Raw genomic sequence first — 19,348 nt, 5'->3', positions numbered from 1 at the left:
TACCTTTCTCTTGTTGGCCGGACAGATATAGAAGTTGTCTATGACAGTGGTGACACCAGGCTGGAGAGTAAGCTTGGTGTAGGTTGTCCCAAAATCTGAGGACCTATGGGAACAGAGAGAGACAACTGTCAGCACATTCTCCAGGGGTCGGCTTCCCAGCACCATGCTGTGCCAGCATTGGCAGAGATGATATTTTTTAAGATGCTGTCCTTTTCATCCTTCCAGGGGGAGTATGCTCCCCCTAAGTACAGGTAGGAGGCCACGTTCTCTTGCAGCAGGTTTGCTAAGGTCTAAGCCCAGGTCAGAAGTGAGGACTAGTTGAGGACAGAATTTGTTTCAAGACAAGTTCCTCAGTATAGCCCTGGCTGTCCTGGAGCTCACTCTGCAGACCAGGCTGGCCTTGAACTCAAGAGTGCCATCTGCCTCTGCCTCTGCCTCCGAAGTGCTGGGGTTAAAGGCATGCACCACCACTGGCCCTCTCGGAAGTCAGGATGTCTTGATCCTTCCATCTCTATAATGCTTCACAAAATCCTAAAGATCAATCCCGTTTTGATGATCTCAAGATGAGCAGTAGGCACCAGGAAGACAGCACCCTGCATGAGGGACCACTCAACGGACAAGCAGCAGACGTAGGGATCAAATGCTGGTCCATCTGATGGATCAGCATGGCCCCTGGCTGAGCTGAGGCCTCTTTGCTCTCATCTCCTCAGCCACTGCTTTCTCTGAATGCTCGGCTCCTCCAGGAGCATTCAGGCTCAGGCCGACCCCTGCTGTGAGCATAGGACCACAGGATCTGTGCCACCGGGAGCTGGCCCAGTGAGCTCACCATGGAGGAACAAGTCACCACAACTCTACATCACCTCCATTAAGTCTGTCCTGGCCCCTTTCCTCATTCTTAAAATGAAGAGATTCAGGTGGAAAGTCCCAATATTTCCTGGAGCACTGAAGCCCTCAGGACACCAAAAACAAGAGGGAGAGACATGCTAAGGTCTGTGCTGTGATCTATTGCAACAACAGACCATGGAACTACAGTGCACGGAAGTGTAAGTCACAATGGCTTCCTATGGTGACTCAGTAAAACACATCAAAACTTGGGCTGGAGAGATGGCTCGGCAGGTAGGAGCACTGGTTGCTCCCCTAGAAGACCTGCATTTGGTTCCTAGCTCCCATATGTAACAATAGCTCCAGGGGATCCAAAGCCTCAGCCCTCCTTGGGCACCTGTACTCATGTGCACACACCCACATACAGATACACACATGAAAACAAGTTTAAAATAATAAAAATAGGGGCTGGAGAGATGGCTCAGTGGTCAAGATCACTGGCTGCTCTTCCAAAATACCTGGGTTCAATTCACAGCGCCCACAGGGCAGCTCACAACTGTCTGTAATTCCAGTTCCAGGGGATCTGACACCCTCACACAGACATACATGGAATCAGATTACCAACACACATACATTTTTTTAAATAATAAAAATACATGTGCAGGAATGAAAACTATGCCAAGCACACTTGGGGAGTCTGGCTGTGGTCAATGTTTCTGCCTAAGACCTCAGCAGCACGTGGAGCCTGGGTTTGAACACTGGCTGTGATGCTGCCTGCCATCTGTACCTGCTGTGTGGCCTCAGCAGCATCTTCCCATCTCTGGGCCTGCAGAGGGGCTTGGGGAAGCCAAAGCCTCTTACTCTAGGGCTGGAGTGAGGCCATGAAACCTTAGTGTAAACACTTCACCACAGGAGAGTTTGCCCCTTCCTCAGTCCCTGTGAGCAGACTGTTCCTGCAGAGCTAGCTCCTTCCTGGAGCTTCCGGTGAAGCAGTTCCAGGAACATGGCCATGTTTATTATCACTGGGCTTGGTGGCCATAGGCCCTCAAGGTCCTTTGTAAACCTCAGGGCCACAAGGTCCCTCAGACCAAGACAAGAGACAGCCCACTCCCCGCCTTCTGATTCTCAGGAATGCTGGGCAGGGGTAGGGTCCCTGGGGACCGTGTCAGTCTGGCTTCTTCAGGCCTCCCTGGAAGGACTGGAGCAAGAGAACAAAGATGACACCATGAGCCCGCCGTCTAATCAGGACACATTTGCTCTCCAAACCGCAGAGAATTGATTTTCATTGCTAAGGGGGAAGTGAGAGGCCCCATTAGCAGAAATCGATCCTCACTGCTTAGAGCCCCGTAGAAACAATGGTTGTTTATAAGCTCAGTGCCCCGTAGCCTAATGCCACTGGATCTTCCCCGGCTGCCCTCTCCAAGACCTGATCCAGTGCCCCGGCTCCTCACCCCACCCCCTCCCTCCTGATAGCCACTGCCTCAGACCCCATCCAATCACCCCCAAATCTTCCCCATCCTCTTCACTGTAGGAGCTGTTTCCAGCGTGAATTCAAGGGCACCTGTGGGTGTGGGATAGCCATGGGGAGCAGTACCTAATGACTACCCCTGCAGGCCAGGATACCTGTCAATGGAGGGAGATAGGAAGATGGTAAGGAAGGTAGCAAAACACAACCACATCAGAAGAGGAATAGCAGTGCCGGGACCCGGGGGGACCCAGGGGTAGTGGAATTATTGGGTCATAGACATGTGTGGACAAAGTGACACATGCACAGAGACCTGAAAGAAGAGGGGAAAGGTTGTGCCTTTGAGGGAAAGGCACCTGCCCCTGGTTGACCAGTATCTTTGAAAATACATCAGCCAAGAACATGAGAGAAATGTAAATCTCACAGATGTCATCAGAATAAGATGAGGTCACATTGGATACAGAGGTAACTGCTGGAGGGCTGCAGCCCCCAGGAGCTGTAGGGAATGGAAACAGATTCTCCACCAGTCCTGTCCCCAAATGATTTAGTCCCAAGATCCACCTTTTCTCCAGGATGGGACTTCCAGAACAGTAGAGGGATCAGTTTCAGTTTCTTAACATCATACAGCAGCCAGAAGACACAGATGTGGCATTCCAAAGTGAGAGGGGAGTACAGACAGACACACACACATAGGGCAGAGAAAAAGAGGGGGGGTGGGGACAGACAGACAAATGGGGAGGCAATGGGGGAGAGACAGAAACAAACTGAGACAGGCAGACACAGAGACAGACAGACAGACAAATGAGGAAGCAATGGGAGTGAGACAGAAAGGCACAGAGAGACAGAAAGACACACAGATGGCAATGAAGGAGAGACAAAGACAGAAACAGACTTGAGACAGAAAGAGAAGACACCGGTTGAGACAGATAGAGGAGGGGACAGACAGACAGAAAAGGCAGAGACATACAGGTACACTGAGACACAGAGGTAGAGGAGGGAGTAGAAGAGTCAGACAAAAAAAAAAAAAAAAAAAGAGGTAGGTGAGGGGGATACGAGGAGGCAGCACAGCACCTGAAGGTCCAAGGGACCCTGGAAAATGCTGAGGGAATGTTAACAAGGACACCCACAGTATCCGGGCGCCCCTCAGACCTTGCACTTCACCTTACCCAGTCTGAACTGTTGACTCTCCCAATCCTCACATTCCATCCACCTTCTCCCTGCCCCTGGCCAGGCCCTTTCCTGTCCACGTGCCTTGAGGTGTTCCTGGGCTGGGTAAAGGCTTAGAGTGCAGCAGGCAGCCTTCCTCCAGAGGATGTGGGTCTCCTGAGGCTGATGTCACAAACTCTCATGGCACATGGTAGACTCAGAAAGTGCAGAGAAGTCAGAAATGGGGATCCTGGGACTTAAACAGAGGGGTTGGTCTCCTCTGGAAGCTGAGAGACAGCCTATTGGCTTTGCCTGGTCCACCCTCTAGGGCAGTGGTTCTCAATCTGTGGGTCGCGACCCCGTTGGGGGCTGAACGACCTTTTTGCAGGGGTCGCGTAAGATCATTAGAAGATACATATATTTACATTATGATTCATAACAGTAGAAAAAGTATAGGGATGAAGTAGCAACAAAATAACTTTATGGCTGGGGGTCACTACAACATGAACAACTGTATGTATTACAGGGCTGCAGCACTGCCCTAAAGGTTCCTTGCAATGTTAGGCTGTGGCCATCTTTCAAGCCCATTCGTCAAGCCTATGCGTCTTTCCTGATATCAACCTCCTCTGGACAAAATTCCTCCTCTCCTGGTCCCCATGATTACAAGGCCAAGAGTCACCCTCAGGAGTGCTCACCCCCACATGTCACGTCCCTTCCACAAGCAAGGGAACATTTGTACAGGTTCCAGGATTAGGATGTGACAGTATGAGCAACACCATCCTGTTGTCACAAGGTGAGCATCTGAGCTGGGGAATGTGTAGGAGTCTGACGGGACCAGGACACGGAGTCTGATGGGCTGGAGTGGGCTCTGGGGAACCGCTGGGTCTGGGGCAACAAGAGTGCGACAGAGGAGGGGTACAGAGGGCTGGACCTGCTTTACAAGGCAACGCTGGCCACTGGAGCCCACAGCACTTGGAATGCCTGGTCCATCTGGCTGACAGGCAGAAAAAAAAATTGTAAAACGCTGACTTCAAAGGCTCAGGGCCCAGAAAGAATGTAAAATACCTCATTGTCAGTTTTATGTAGATTACATATTGACATACTAATATTCTGGATATATTGAGTTAATTAAAATCATTACTAAAATTAATATCACCTGCTCCTAGTTTTAGTTAATAGACTTCGTTTTATTGCAGTTTCCAGATAACTATGGAACCATGTGGTAAGCTCGGTTTGCCCACCCCCCTGGCTCCACACACAGGCCCTCTCTGCCACTACCCTAAGAGGATAGATATGTTTGTCCCAAGGATGAGCCAACACACACATCATCGTCACAGGGCCGGGCCCATAGTTCTGATGAGGACCTGCTGGCCTAACAGCTGTGACATGACAGGCATCCAGCACTGTGGCATCAAGCAGAATGGGGTCCCCCCCACATTGCCCTAAGTACTCTCTAGGCTCTAGCCATGGTGGCACTGATTTTTTCATTGTTGCCAGTTTTGCATCTTCTAGAATGAGGTGTGGCTACAGTCCCTCAGCAGGAGCCTTCCTTTTTCTCTCACCCAGATGCTTAGGTTTCCTCCACATTGTTGTCACTCTTGTCCTTCTTCTTTGTACTGGGACCACCAGAGCCTTGCACAACTCTCATGGCCACTACTCATGACATGCTTGGTCTGGACTTCAGGCCTGGACATAAGTAAGGTCAGGAGTGCCTTTGAGGGAGGGGCAGAGTCTGTAAGAGCAGAGGCCTCACCTGGAAAGCTCTGTCCCAGTGGGCCAGCTGAGTGGCCATATGACATCTACTTGCAAGGTGCCTGGTTGCAGCACGCACTACACAAGGTTTGTCATTGCCACTATGTTGTGTCAGGAGGATTGCTGTGGCTACAGTTGGAATCGGGAGTTCAGACTGTGGCGGGCAGGGCCAGTCCTCAGGAGAGACAGTTGGAGGGTGACTTGAACTGGACAAGAGATTGGGGTATGGGAAGAGACTGGGGCAACACAGGTGACCTGGAAACCAAGTGACACTACTCAGGAAGGTGCCTCTCAGGCAGGCCAAGGTTGAGCTGGGAGTCAGAACAGCCCTTGCTGGGGTCAGGGCCTAGATGGAGGTGGGATCCAGTTGAGAGTGACACCAGGCTCTGTGCCACCTCCTTCTGTCCCTTCTCTCACCTTCTTCTCACCAATCCTGGGAAGGAATCCCACCCTGGGCTCAGCTGCTGGGGCTCCAGGCTGCTGACTCAGCAGATGGTATCACGCTCCTTTTCTGAGACACACAGGCCTGGAGTCAGCAGCCTTTGTGGTTCCCATCATTGCAAAAGTTGTGACCTTAACCAGCAGGTACCCCACACCTTTCAGTCACTGTCATCTGGTCCTAGCCCTGGGCCCCTAGCAAAGGCACAAGTTGAATGAGTCTTCATAAAGTGGGTTAAGGGGGAACTGGGCCTGGATGTGCCTTCCCAGTGGGCAGTTCTATGCATGGTCATCTTTGTCAATCCCGTGGGCACCTGCTTATCAAGCAAACAGACACACCCAACAATGGTGACACATGTACCAGGGAAATTCACTCCAAGGAGCTCAAGGGGCCAATGGTGGTGACTCGGGCCGGGTGGCCCCGACTTCTTTCACTGTCTCAGAAGACAAGGCATGAGCACCTGTTCTTTGGGACACTCTAGGCACAGGGCTGCTGGAGTAGGGGTCACCTAAGAGATGAGGACCCTGACCCTCTAAAGGGCAGGAGGCGTCACCCCAGAAAAAGCTGGCCTGGCCCAGGCTTGGCCCATGCGGGACCACTTTGTCAGTTGGTCCTTAGTGTCAGGAAGTGGAGAAAAAGAGACTGGAAGGAGACAGGGATTGTCATGTTTTCCCAGGAAGAGAACACAGCAGCTTCACTTGGTCTCTCACCACAGTAGCTTTAAGCCTCCCCAAACACCAAAACATCTAAACCAAACCCCAACAGAGTCTGTGAAGCCCAAGGTGACTTCAGATTTACTGTGTAGCAGAGGCTGGCCTTGAACTCTTGACCCTAAACCTAACCCTAACGCCGTATTTTTCAAAGCTACACAAATTGCAGGATTCAAGAAACCCAGGCCATTCTAGCTCTGGGAAGGGGGTGGGGGTGGGGCCCACGCGAAGCAAGTGGGTATGAGGAAGAATGAGGGTGGGCGGGCGAGTGGGAAGATGGGTTAGGCTCTCCTGGCAGCCTCAGAACCACCTTGGACTGGGGGCTTCAACATCAGCAATCAAACTTTCGCAGCTCCAGATTCCAAGTCCAGGCCTCGAGGCCTCTAGGAAGACATGTTCTGCTCCCAGCCCAGCTCCTGGGGGCTCCAGGCTGCCTTGTTTTGTGGCTGTATCATCCTCATACCTACCTATCTGTCTTCACATGAGATCTGAGCCCTAAGTCCAGAGCTACATAAAGATTCTGAGTTGGTAAGGAGATAGGTAGGTAGGTAGATGATAGATAGATAGATAGATAGATAGATAGATAGATAGATACATAGATAGATAGATAGATAGATAGATAGATGATAGATAGATAGATACATAGATAGATAGATAGATAGATAGATGATAGATAGATAGATAGATAGATAGATAGATAGATAGATAGATACATAGATAGATAGATACATAGATAGATAGATAGATAGATAGATAGATAGATAGATAGAGGGGTTCCAGGCAGACATGGGGTTTGGGGTGTATTTATTCAACTCACATAGGCAATTGTAGTTATTGAGCACTGACTGTTTACACAGGTGATTCCCATGGTACCTGACTCTTGTATATAGCTTTCACTTTTCACTGATGACACAGGGGCAGGCAGAAAGTGGGTAGCAAGGGAATTCCTAACAGGTCTGAGGTTTCCCTAACACCCAGGCAGCCATTGATGCTGGAGGGAAATGTACAAGTCACAGGAAATCCCAGGTGCTGAGGAATGGGGAGCCCCTTGCTGGGACCACTGAAGGGCCCAGGGCACATGCAGGTGCAGGGTAGTGTTGCCTCTGAGAGGACAGCTGTTGAGGAACACTTGGAGACAGCCCAGGGCTGGGGTGACTGGAGCTCTTCCAATCCCTTCCCCATGCTGGCTGGAAGCAGTCAGGGGTCAGCAATGTACAGAATGCTTTAGCTGCCATCCGGGCAGAGACACTTAGCATGGGCACAAAGGGCACAGCAAGAGTGGCACCGGGCTGGGCTCGGCCTCTGCTTCAGACCAGAGTGGGCTGGATAAAGGGAGGAGAGGGATGCCACAGCCCGTCCATTTGGAGCCCAACTTATCTGCTTGCTGGAACTGGGACCCTGAATGCAGGCAAAGAGAGGGAGTGACATTTATGGCCTCAGACAAGCCCGGGAACTAGAGGACAGCTTGGCCCAGTGTCTAGCAAGCAGTCTGGGCAGGTCAGTGGCGGAGCATGCTACCCAGCACTGGGTCTAAGACTATCTCCTCCCAAAGGCTGCCAGGTCCAGTCACAGTGAAGTCACCAAGATTATCTAAAGGTCTACCAGCCAAGCACACAGCTGACAACCAATGTTTGTCAGATACCTTTGGTGGGGCTTTGAGTGCCAGGCCTAGAGGCTATGTGACCTTAGGCTAGCAGGTTTCCCTCTCTGGGTAAGCTTGCCGTGCAAAAGTGGGTTTATGTCCATGTACCAACCTTGACACTACGTGGGTCTGGTTCCTAAGGAAGGGTGGGCAGCAGGAAAGAGAGAGCAGGGAGGGGACACTAGTACTCACAAAATATCTCCCTCTCCACAACAAGGCCCGCCCTTGGGTGATTTCCTTGCTTTCAGTAGCCAAACTGACCAACTGTTTTTTTTCTCTTTTTTCCTGCAGTGCTGAGTGAGACCATTCTAATCTTCTTTCATTCAAATTAAAAATTAAAAACCCAGAGTCTAAAACCGGGCAAGTAGACACACGGAAGGCAAGCACAGTTGGAAAATTGCTATTTGCGAATCGGCTGCTTAATTGCTGAGTGTTTGCACACATTCTCTTTTTACAAATGATTTCATTAAGCCATTTTCATATTCTATAATTATTTCACTGGTGGGGCGCATTCTCCCCCTCCTCCCATCATGAGCCCCTGTGTTCACACTCCGCTCCCATCGCTAACCTGGAAAGCATGCACAGGTAGGAGAAAGACACTCTTCCACCAGGCAGGTGTCCCTTGGCCCTCCCAATGAGGCCACCTGAAAGTTCTGTCCCAGGGCAGGGCCTGCACTTGTGTGGGACACAGAGTCTTCGTGTGTGGGCAGGACAGACACTCACATCAGCCCAGAAGCAGCATCCGAGGGAAGCCAATGCTGCCCAGGGTCATCTCATTGCCACCCAACAGACTGCCCTCCGCCTGTCGCTGCAGACCCTATGACTGCGTGCACTTCAGGCCCCATGAAAATCAGGATTCTGCACTTGACAGCCTGCAGGACACCTCCAGTTGACCCCTAAACACTCTGGAGACAAGCACCAACACTCGCACTTTGTATATTAGGGAAACTGAGGCCAAGTAAGGGAGCTATGAGGACCTGCCACCAAGACTGAAACCTGGTCTCAAGCAGAGGTGATGTGTGTTGGAAACATGGGTCTCAGAGAAGCCTGTTCTGAGATTTAGTCATAGTCCAGGGGACAGGAAGTCTCCTGTGACATTAGGAACAGGTGCTATGCTGACTGTCACACAGACCGGGCTGCTCTAGGGCCTGGAAGTTCTACAGGACCTGACAAGAGGGAGCTTTGATTCCCACTACCCTGATTTCCTACTCGCCTCTCCCAGGATTGGTCAGGGACAGGGAGTCATCACTATACGGGACATCTAAAGAGCAATGGTGTCGTTCAGGAAAATTCTGGAATGTGGCTTGAGAGTTTGAGTGTGAAACAAGGAGCAAGGTGTCGACCAATAAGGTAGGCTGCAGGAAGGGATGAAGGAAGGATGTGGTCAGCAAGGTCACCAAACAGATGTTTGTTTGTTTGTTTGTTTGTTTGTTTGTTTTTCTGCTCACGATTGACCTATGGCCCCACAGACCCAATCCTAAAATGAAAATATTGTAAGTATAAATTCACGCATACTCCAGCCTGCTGAATACCTGGACATATGAGTAAGAGACTGAGCCCAGTCTATTTCCAGTGTGCTCATCACACTCCCATTAACTTTCAGTGGCAAAATCATCTACATAGCTCACGCTACAAGGAACCATTGGCTATTTTTTTTTTATAACTCACTGAGTACATGGATTCAGAAAATACTGGCAGCCCAGCCCTACAGCCTGGATGTTTTCCTCTCCGTGCTGCCCAGCGTTGTCAGAGAGGCTCCTACATATGGCCAGCCTGAAAAAGATCAAAGCTTGCAGTGTGGTTTCTACTGAATGCCTCTGGCTTTTGCGAGATCATGAAATAAAAACAAAACCAAAACAACAGCAACAAAAAAAAGTCCACTGGACTCTACTGATGTGAAGGGCATTTGTAACTCGAGGGACAGAACAGAGCTTCTCTACCTGACCCCCATGCCTGCTGTACAGACTGAAGGTAACTACAGAGGCATCCGATGATGTTGGAACATGGCTGTGGCTGGCCATGAGCAGATGAGGAAACTGAGGCATGGGGAGACTGATGGCTCAAAATATAGCAACCTCAGGACTCTTAACTTGAGACTGAGACATGGCGTGGCTTCCCTAGACACCCCTTCCAGAACCTTCCCGATGCCATTTCTCACTCCAGAAGTATCTGCTGAGCCATCCTGGTAGCTGTTCATGTACCAGCAACTGATGAGTGACCACCTTGCCATCGGGGCAACACGCCATTGCCTGGGAGAGTTGCAGCGGGCTCAAGGCTCCTCCTTACCCAACATAGACCCTAAGGCAGCTCAGTTAGAACTGATATGGGCTAGAGAGAGGATGTAGGGGACCCTAGAGGCTTCCGTGTTCTTAGGTCAGAATTCCCAAGGGATACATTCCATCTGACTAGACTTTCTACATAAGGCGTTGGCCTCTGCCACATCTGCAATGGCCCTGAGTGCTGAATGCTGTGAGATTTTCTGGCAGACAGTTCTGGAATGAGGTGGGCTGTGCTGACCAACCCCACAGCCTCCTCTAAACCCCTGCCTGTAATCCAACCAGCAACCTGGAATAGAAATGTGGTCTTGAACTTGGCCCAGACAATCTGGCTCCAGGCCCTGGCACCTCCTTTACTCTGCAAATTCAATCCTTTGTATGAAACCCTTCCACAGACTTCCTGAGCATGCCTATGGTGAGGCTTTGTGTTGGAGCAGTGGCCAAAAAGGTATTCGGTGTCCATGGGTATGACTTCACATTGTGGGAAAAATCTCAGTGCCTGGCACCACCCAGGCCCCTCCTCCTCCATGCAGCCCCCAGGCCTCCTCACAGACAGTTACAAAAGGGGTTAAACTTGTCTGGGAAGGAGCCTAGAGGACCCTCTCCTCTGTATAGTGAAGTCAACTGCCATTCTGCCAGACATGTGGTTGCCTACATGGCCACACATGCACAAGGCTGAGAGAACAATGAAATAGTGTCAAAGAGTGGGTCCCCAGGGTCTCAAGGAAGGTGGGGGTTGGGTCTCAATGAAGCAGGGAAGCCTAGGGGAAATGCAAGGGTCTCTCAATCACTCCAGGAAGGAATTACAGGCTTGCCAGGACCTAGAGAAAGTGTGGGTATTTCCTTGGGCCCAAGGAAGGTATTACCTGAGTGAACAGAAAAGCCTCAGGTGTATGGGGGACCTGGGACTTGGGGACCTGGCAGAAGAGCCACAGAAGCGGGGAGAAAGGGGATGCATCAGGAATATGGGTGGCCATTTCTCAGGGGTTCCAATGAGGATGATACTAGGGCCTTAGAAGGCAAGCTAGCTGCTGCAGGAAAGCAGGCAGGACAGGCTGCAAGGACACATGAAAGCACAGTAGGTGGAGCTTCAAAGGCACCCACATGCTGAGACCTTTCAGACAGCGGTCCCCCTCCCTGACCCCCCTTCTGTGTCTGAGGACTGACAGGGTGCTCTTCTTATGCAGAAGAGGAGGCAAATCAGAGGTGACATCTCTTGTTTGGTCACCAAGGATGAAGTTCGACTCTGGGGAAAAGGAGTCCTGAGCTCCACCCCCATGGTGCCCCACAGGTTTTAAATGGCATGGGTGGGACTTTTCCACAGGCTCTGTCCCACCTGAAAGCCCTCAAGGCCCCTGTGCCTGGCACAGACACTACCACTGCTGCTCACTGGGCACACAGGCTGTCATCCTGCAGTGGTGTTCCCACTTCCACAGATGCCTTTGCCAACCTCAGCTGGGCAGGCCTCCAGGAACCCAGGCTGTGCCCGAGCCACCTTCCAGGCCACGGAAGTAGGCAAAGCCTCTAATACCAAAGCGTCTAATACCAAATACTAGCTGTTGTAGATTCTCAAATGAGGGGTGGGGGGTGGGGGGGTGAGGGGAGGCAGTCAGTGACCCTAATAATGACCTCAGCAGCTCTTGTGGCTAGGTATGGACGACCTCCATTGATCCTGACCTGGTAGGCTGGGAAATATACAGCACTTATCCCTCCAAGTTTGACAGGGAGGGCCACACCAGGGCATCCTAGGAATGGCCAGGCTTACCTGACAAAGGCCAGCAAGCAATCACCTTTCTGAAGAGGAAGGCAACATGAAAGAGACAAGTGGGCCTGTTCCCTGGGCTCTATAGAAAGCTAGTTAAGCCTGGGCCTATGGGCAAACCAGAAGACAAGCCGGCAAGCACCGTTGCCCTGTGGTTTCTGCTTCAAGTTCCTGCCTTGACTTTCCTTGGTGTTGAACTGTGAGCTGTAAGCTGAAATAACCCCTTTTCTCCCCTAAGCTGCTTTTGGTCATGGTGTTTGTCACAGCAACAGAGTAAAACTCAAACAGCTCTTCCCAGGGAGGAACCACAGAGCAGAAACTGGATCGCACAGAGGGTTGGCGGGTCCCTGTGGGTGTCCAGGTAGATGGTCACCACTTGTAAAGGCCCGAGGTGGGATTACACACTCAAGTTGCCTCTTCTGGGCACACGCCCCTGGCAGCATCACCCTCTGGGTTCTGGGCAGCTACACTAGGTATACTCCGTGTTTTAACGTCAGCTGGTCTGCTAAGAATAGGAGGCCACATGTCCTTCTAGGAGAGGTCAGTCAGGAAGACACTAAACAGCAGGCCTGTGGGCAGCTAGGCAGGGCATGGTAGATGTCCGTCCTAAGGTGAACAGTAGGGCTGCCCTCAGACAGGGTGCTGAATACGCAACAGAGGCAGCTTTGCCTATCCTCTGGGCCCCAAAGGAAGGGAAGAGCCTGGGTGGCAATGCCTTTAAAAAGAAACAAACCGCCATGGAAACCCACTTCCTGGGCCAGCAGCAGACTGTCCTCCAACATGGAACCCACACTAGCTCGGAGAATAAACAGCCTTCAGAGATCAGAGGCGGCACAGTTACAGTTCATTATGATAAATCCACCGTCAAGGGTAGACAGAGATAAGCAGGATTATGCCCGTCATGGCAATTAAAATTTTAAAAAGGGAGCGTTCTGAGAGATGTAATTCCATGGTCCCTGAAGCCACAGTGGTGTTGCCTGCCAGGGCTTGTGGCTTGGAAGGGCAGCATTGCAGTTAGGGGCTACACGCATTCCCCCATGAAAGCGGCTCTGAGCTGCTCTCCTGCCAGGGCCTGCCTGAGATCAAAACCAGAGTGTGTTCCACTGTAACCCTGGGCCAGTCATAGGGTGGGAGGCTCGGTTGTGCCACCCTTCATCCTGGAGCCATGTAGACCGCATCCTACAATACCACCCTCTCTTACGGTCACTGCCAGGCTGCCTCACCGTCACTCTGGGAGCGTCATGTTTTCCCATGTGGAAAATGGCATCAGTGTCCAAGACCCCTGGGAGCATTGGCCAAGAGTAGACTTGAAGGCTGAGGTCCCGCTTGAGGGAGAATGCTGGCCTCGCATCTGTCCAGAGCCCAACAACAGCAACAAAAGAGTAAGCCCGCAAGTGTTCTGTGAACACAGCATGCTCACCCCGACTGCACAGTAATTCTACTCCTGCCTCTTTCTCTCATTCCTGCCCTGCGCAGAGCCTGTTGGCAACTTGGATATGGGGAACTGAACTTAGCTTTTTCTGGAAGAGCAGTGCACACCCTCTTAACCACCAAGCTGCCTCTCCAGCCCCAGTTGTCTTATTTTAAACATAAAGTCAAGCAGAAGTTTTTCCAGCAAACAGACTAGGAGATGAAGGAGTAGCCAGATTACTTCAAAGAAAGGGAAACCATGCTTGAGTCAGCCCCACTTCTCTGGGTCGCTGACCTCCTAATGGTTTTATGATACTCTTCTCTCCTTGGACGACTGCCACAGAAGAAATGGAGGTGGCACGCATCAGTGGCACTGCTGCTGAGCGCCAGGCTGGCTGCCCTTCTTCCTAGCTGCTTTCTGAGCACCAGGACCCCCAACTCTGTGTGGAGAAGCAGGAGACTTGGCTATGAGTCTGAACTTCTGCTTCCGGTCCTGGTTTTGCAAACACATCTTCCCAAATCAGCCCGTCTGGCTCCCCACCAGGTACATCGAGAGCCTCGGACGCAGCCTAGGGGCCATCTGCTTACTTCTGACGGTCCTGTCCAGAAAGACCACCGCCTTAACCACTTCAGAATGCCTCAAGACCACAGCCCCACTGACTCCCTGCCTGGGCCCATGTGACGTTAGTAGGGCAGAGCTGAGAGACAGCGCGGCCTAGGACAGGCCAGGAACTTGCTTTGTGTCTGCTGTGAGTAGAAGGTTCCCCCACCCCACCCCACCCCACCCCACCCCACCCTACCCCCTGCAAGTGCACAGCCCCAGCCAGGTTCAGACCAAACATCATGCTCGCTGCACAGCCCACACCCGCCGGGGGAGACCAGGGTGACTGCTCCTGCCATGTAATTACAGTGGGAATTAGGAAACCACCAATCCTGCTGCCGGGTGCATAATTAATTTGGGAAATTTAATTGTGCCTTAGTGGGGGAGGATTTCCCCAGTGGAGACAGACTTAGAAAGGGGAACAGAGATGGTAAAAACACCTACACCCGCCTTCAGTCTGGAGACGCACAGAGGCCGAGCACTTGGTGCTAGACGGCTTTTCCCCACCTTATCCATGGGGAAACTGAGGACACATGAGCTTCTGCTGCCTTGCTTACAGCCCGGTTTGAAAATATCAGGCCAGAAGCAAAGTGGCCCCAGGCAGGACACACGAGGAGGCTTGATTTTCATTCTGGCTGTCAGCAGCAGCCTGTCGTCATTGTCATCATCGTCCTCGTCTTCATCGTCGTCGTCATCCTGGCGTGGGTCACCTCAGCTCAGAAGCACCCTCTTTCAGGTGCTTCTTTCTACCTAGGCTGATGCCCCAGGGAAGCCTTGGTGCCCATGGAGGTACAGGTACTAGAGTTCTTGTGTTTCCTACGAATATTCCTTTCTCCTTCCCAGTGTCACTTCAAGTTGGAGGCAAGCCCCGAGCCCAGTGTCTCAGAAGGCTCTCCCGGGATACACGCTGTGGAAGCCAGGTGTCCTCTCAGTGCATTTCTCCCCAGCTTCTGTGTGGCATCCACCACCATCCATCTCAAGTTTGGGCTCCAGAAAAAGGAGACGACTTGTATGTGTCAGAAGGTGGGAGAGAGGAGGGGTGAGTTAGCCGGAGGAACAGACGCAGGTAGGTGGGGCTCAAGGCTGCTGGGGCCTTTCCTAAGGGGTACAGAATACACCCCGGGGGTCAGGGATGTTTGGGCTTCCAGCCTTCCCTCCAACTCTAGGGTCTGCAGACTTGAGATGATGTGACTGAGAAAGGCCCACATAGGCTTGTATATCTGCATAGTTTGGGAAGGATTAGGCGGTGTGGCCTTGTTGGAGGAGGTGTGTCTCTCAGGGTGGCCCTTGAGGTTTCAAAAGCCCACGCCATTCCATTCCCAGAGTGTTCTCTCTATCCGCCCCCCAATCTTCCTCCCTCCCTCTCCATTTCTGCCCCCTCTCCATCTCCATCTCCCCCTCTCTCCACTCCTTCTCCCTCCCCACCTCTCTCTCTCCCTCTCCCCTTCTCTCTGCCTCTTTTCCTCCCCTCCCTCTCCCTCTCCCCACCTCTCTCTCTCTCTCTCTCTCTCTCTCTCTCTCTCTCTCTCTCTCTCTGCCTCCCGCTTATGGATCAGGATGTAAGAGCTGAGCTACTGCTCCAGGGCCATGCCTGCCTGCCTGCTGCCATCTCTCCCACCATGATGACCGTGACTCTAAACCGGAATTGTTAAGACTTACTCCCACCCTACTCTGTCCCCCCTTTCCTGCCTCTGCATCCCCTCCTGAGTGCTCTGCCCTGGCCTCAGCTTCGGAACCCTCTGGGAGAGCCACCCACACATAGAAAGCCACCTGAACTTAACTGCACAAGGTCTCTTCTGGCTCCTCTCAGCATCTGTACCTCTAGGGCATCACATTAACTTGTAAGAACATGGCTTGAGGGAACCCAGGGCTCTCTACCACCCCCAGTTCCTGGCAGACCCTACACCAGGTGGTGTCTTGCAGGGTGTAACTCTGCTATGTCTCTGGCTCTACACTTGGCCCACAGCAGTTTCCTCATGTGACCCCAAAGCTCAGTGGCTCACCCATGCAGTGGCCCAGCCACCAACGAGTGGTGATGGGGTATGTTCTATGCACATCTTGGAGCTGGGGGCCTGGCAGTTCTGTACATTGGTCCCCAGCCTTGTGACAGTAGGTTACTTCCCAAAAGTCCCTCAAGCCCTGGCCACAGCAGAGGGTGTAGCCAACCCCAATTTATCCAAGTAGTATTGTTTATCATCTTAATATTCAAAGCCCTTTCTCTGAGCCTCCCTCTCATTTTCTAAAGAGGAGAATGGTAACACAGCAGCCAAGGCAAAAGCCATACACACACACACACACACACACACACACACACACACACACACACGTTCTGCATGTCACCGCTATCCCCAGCCTTCATGGGTAAAAGGGCTGGGAGGAAGCCCCAGTCTTCCCCTTGATGACTCCATTTTGTTTGGCTCTCCAGCTAGGCCAGTTCCTGGAGCAAGACAGTCACACTAGTGTGTGCTCAGTACCCAGCTCTGTACAGTGGGGATGTGATAGCGCCTGCCCTTTGAACTTGGGAAAAGATGAAAACTGCAGTATGTGTGGCAGTGTGTGACAAGACAGGCGCTTGGCATGAGTCAGGGACAGGGCTTTGAGCTGATGAAGGAATCCCTTGGGAGTGACAGTACAATTCATCAGACCCCTGTCTCAGGTCCTGGCTGTCACTTCATCTCTGCTGGCCCATCTGAGGAGCTGAGATGCTCCTGGGAGGAGACTGACCTAAAGAGGACAGGACTATCAGTGCAGCTTTTCTGGAGAAGTGTGTAAGGCTGGTGTGGTGGTTTCAATGAAAAAATGGCCCCCAAAGGCTCATAAGGAGGGGCACTATTAGGAGGTGTGGCCTTGTTGGAGAAAGTGTGTCCCTGGGGGTGGGCTTTGAGGCTTCAAATGCTTAAGCCAGGCCCAGCGGTTCGTTCTCTCTCTCTCTCTCTCTCTCTCTCTCTCTCTCTCTCTGTCTCTCTCTCTTTTGTTTCTTGCTGTTTGACCAGATGTAGAACTCTCAGCTCCTTCTCCAGCACCATATCTACCTGTGGGTCACATGATTCCCAGCATGCTGACAATAGACTAAACATCTGAGCTGTAAGCCAGCCCCAATCAAATGCTTTCCTTTTTAAGAATTTCTGCGGTCATGGTCTCTGCATTGGAAATGGAACATTGACTAAGACAGAAGTGTACCCAGGCAAGCATCCATCCTTACCCAAGATGCAGTTCACTTGGTCAGAACTTGTACTGCTCTGGGTAAGTTCCCAGACCTCCAAGAGCCTCCTACAAGGCCATAGCACCAAACCCTCTGGGGCTGTTAGAGGACAGAACAAGACCCTTCTTAGGACAGCACACGTCTCACAGGGGACACACAATATGGCTTCCACATTCTCTGTGTCCTTACATTTTCCAACAGCCTGAACATGGAAATGGGAAAATCAGAGGAAGATAGGATAGAGGAAAGATGGATGTGGTCCTGTCTTCATGCCCAAAGCCTCGGCTACTGATAATAACCACAGACAGTGGCCATCTCTCTACCACACTGACCCTGTGTCCTGGTAACTTGACATAGGCCAGGGTCATCTAGGAAAATGGAACTGCAGTTAAGAAAATGTCTCCATCAGCCTGGCCTGTAGACAAGTCTGTAAGCTATTATCTTGATTACTGTTAGATGTGAAAAGGTCCAGCTCACCTTGTGCCATGCCACCCCTGGACAGGTTGGTGGTCCTGGGCATGAGACTGGGCAAGCCATGGGGACCAAGCCAGTAAGCAACACTCTGCCCTGGCCTCTACTTCAGTTCCTGCCTCCAGGTTCCTGCCTGAATTCCCACCGTGACTTCCCTTCATGATGGGCTACAACCGTAAACTGAAAACAAACCCTTTCCTCCCTGGTTGCTCTTGGCCATGGTGTTTTTCACAGCAACACAAAAGCAGACAAATCTACTCAGTTTCCTCTGCTGCTGTGCTGTTGTCACTGTAAGCCCGTATCCCTCTGCTTCTTCTGCCATGCCAGGCAACTGTACACATTCTAAATCGCAGAGGGAACACTGGCTCTGTATGCAAAGCCTGCGGCCATCCCCCTGCGGAGCCGCTCTTTCCCCACTGATGGAGCTGAGCCATGCTCAAAGCCACGTGCCACCCACAGCCTGCAGGGGATCCTATCGTGCCCCCTGCTCCCTGCTCCACAGGGAAGGCTCATGGGATCCGGTGTGGACCCTCCCTACTCAACCCAGCTGCTTTCCGGAGCTGTGGCCTTTTCAGGTCCGGCCCATGAATAATGAATCTGTTATAAATTTAGCAAGCGTCCTTTCTCCCTGGGACTCGGCCTTTCTCTTTATTTTTATCATGCTGGGCTTGTAAGAAAATGAGCCCCTGGAAACACATATTTCCCTCTCTGATGTCCTGACAACCAGAATTAAGTTGCTAATTTTCTAGCTTCCGTGCAGAGAGCCACTGGCCGGCTGCCCTGAGCCAGGGACAGGGATGCAATGGGAGCCTTTTGGAAGCTTTCCGGAAAGTTCTATTCCTGGTGGGCTGGGGGCAGTGTGGAGAGAAAGGCTAAGCCTTGGCATAAACCCCACATGTCAGTCCTAGCTTCTCTACCTCGGGACGCATGGACACTGTGTGAAGCTGGAAGGGCATGGCCCTCCAGGTAAACTAAGGAAGGAGGTGACAACCTGGGCAGAAGCCCCATGGCAAACATCATCAGGACTTCACCTCCTCATCTTAGTTTGCAGGGAGGACAGGGTGCACAGAGAGGCAGCCACATTGGTACTATGTGGAAATGGCTTCAGTGACCTCCTTTCCCTTCTTGGGATACCGTTCACACAGTACCAAGAGAACCTTCTGGAAGCAAGATATGCATGCTCTCATGACAGCTCCATAGTCTCACCCCACCCTTGCCCGGTCTCCTTTGCAAGGCTTCAGAGTCGATCATTCGCCTGGGACTTCTGGGCCTCTCTGAATCTGGCTGCACCCTGTATGGCCAGCCTCACCCCTCCTTCACCTACGGGTCTCACTCTGGTCCTTACTTCTTGCACTGATGCCCACACACCGGCTCAGCCAGGCTCAGGCAGGTGCTATCTGGTGTTCTGGATAAGCTCACTGCCCTGAACTAGTTCACACCAGCTGTTGTGTCCCATACTGTGGCACTTACTTTAGGACTGAATTGTGGTGTTGGATGGCTGATGGCTCTCAGGAGCCCGGGGTCATCTTAATTGACTACCGTAGCCAGCTTGAGCCAGCAGCCTGGGGACTAGACCAGCACAGTGACATGAGTATGACTCAGTTCTGCCACTTGGCGGCTGCGAGACCTTGGGTATGCTATGCACCCTCT

The 19,348-nt window shown here is 51.9% G+C and overlaps 1 protein-coding gene across 4 annotated transcripts in view; it reads right to left on the bottom strand.

Moving 5' to 3' along the window:
* SORCS2 (sortilin related VPS10 domain containing receptor 2) overlaps positions 1–19,348 on the bottom strand; it is a 438,679-nt gene that overhangs the window by 136,099 nt on the left and 283,232 nt on the right. For all 4 annotated transcript variants that reach the window (XM_084797455.1, XM_084797456.1, XM_084797453.1 and 1 more), the window contains exon 3: positions 4–103. In XM_084797455.1, coding sequence (XP_084653581.1) covers positions 4–103 — 100 coding nt within the window. The remainder of the gene's footprint in view (positions 1–3; positions 104–19,348) is intronic.

The sequence above is a fragment of the Acomys minous genome, assembly GCF_964271855.1.
Source record: "Acomys minous genome assembly, chromosome: 10".
Classification (NCBI taxonomy): Eukaryota; Metazoa; Chordata; class Mammalia; order Rodentia; family Muridae; genus Acomys; species Acomys minous.
The sequence above is the reverse complement of the archived record's forward strand: the minus strand, read 5'-3'. Positions and strand labels throughout refer to the sequence as shown.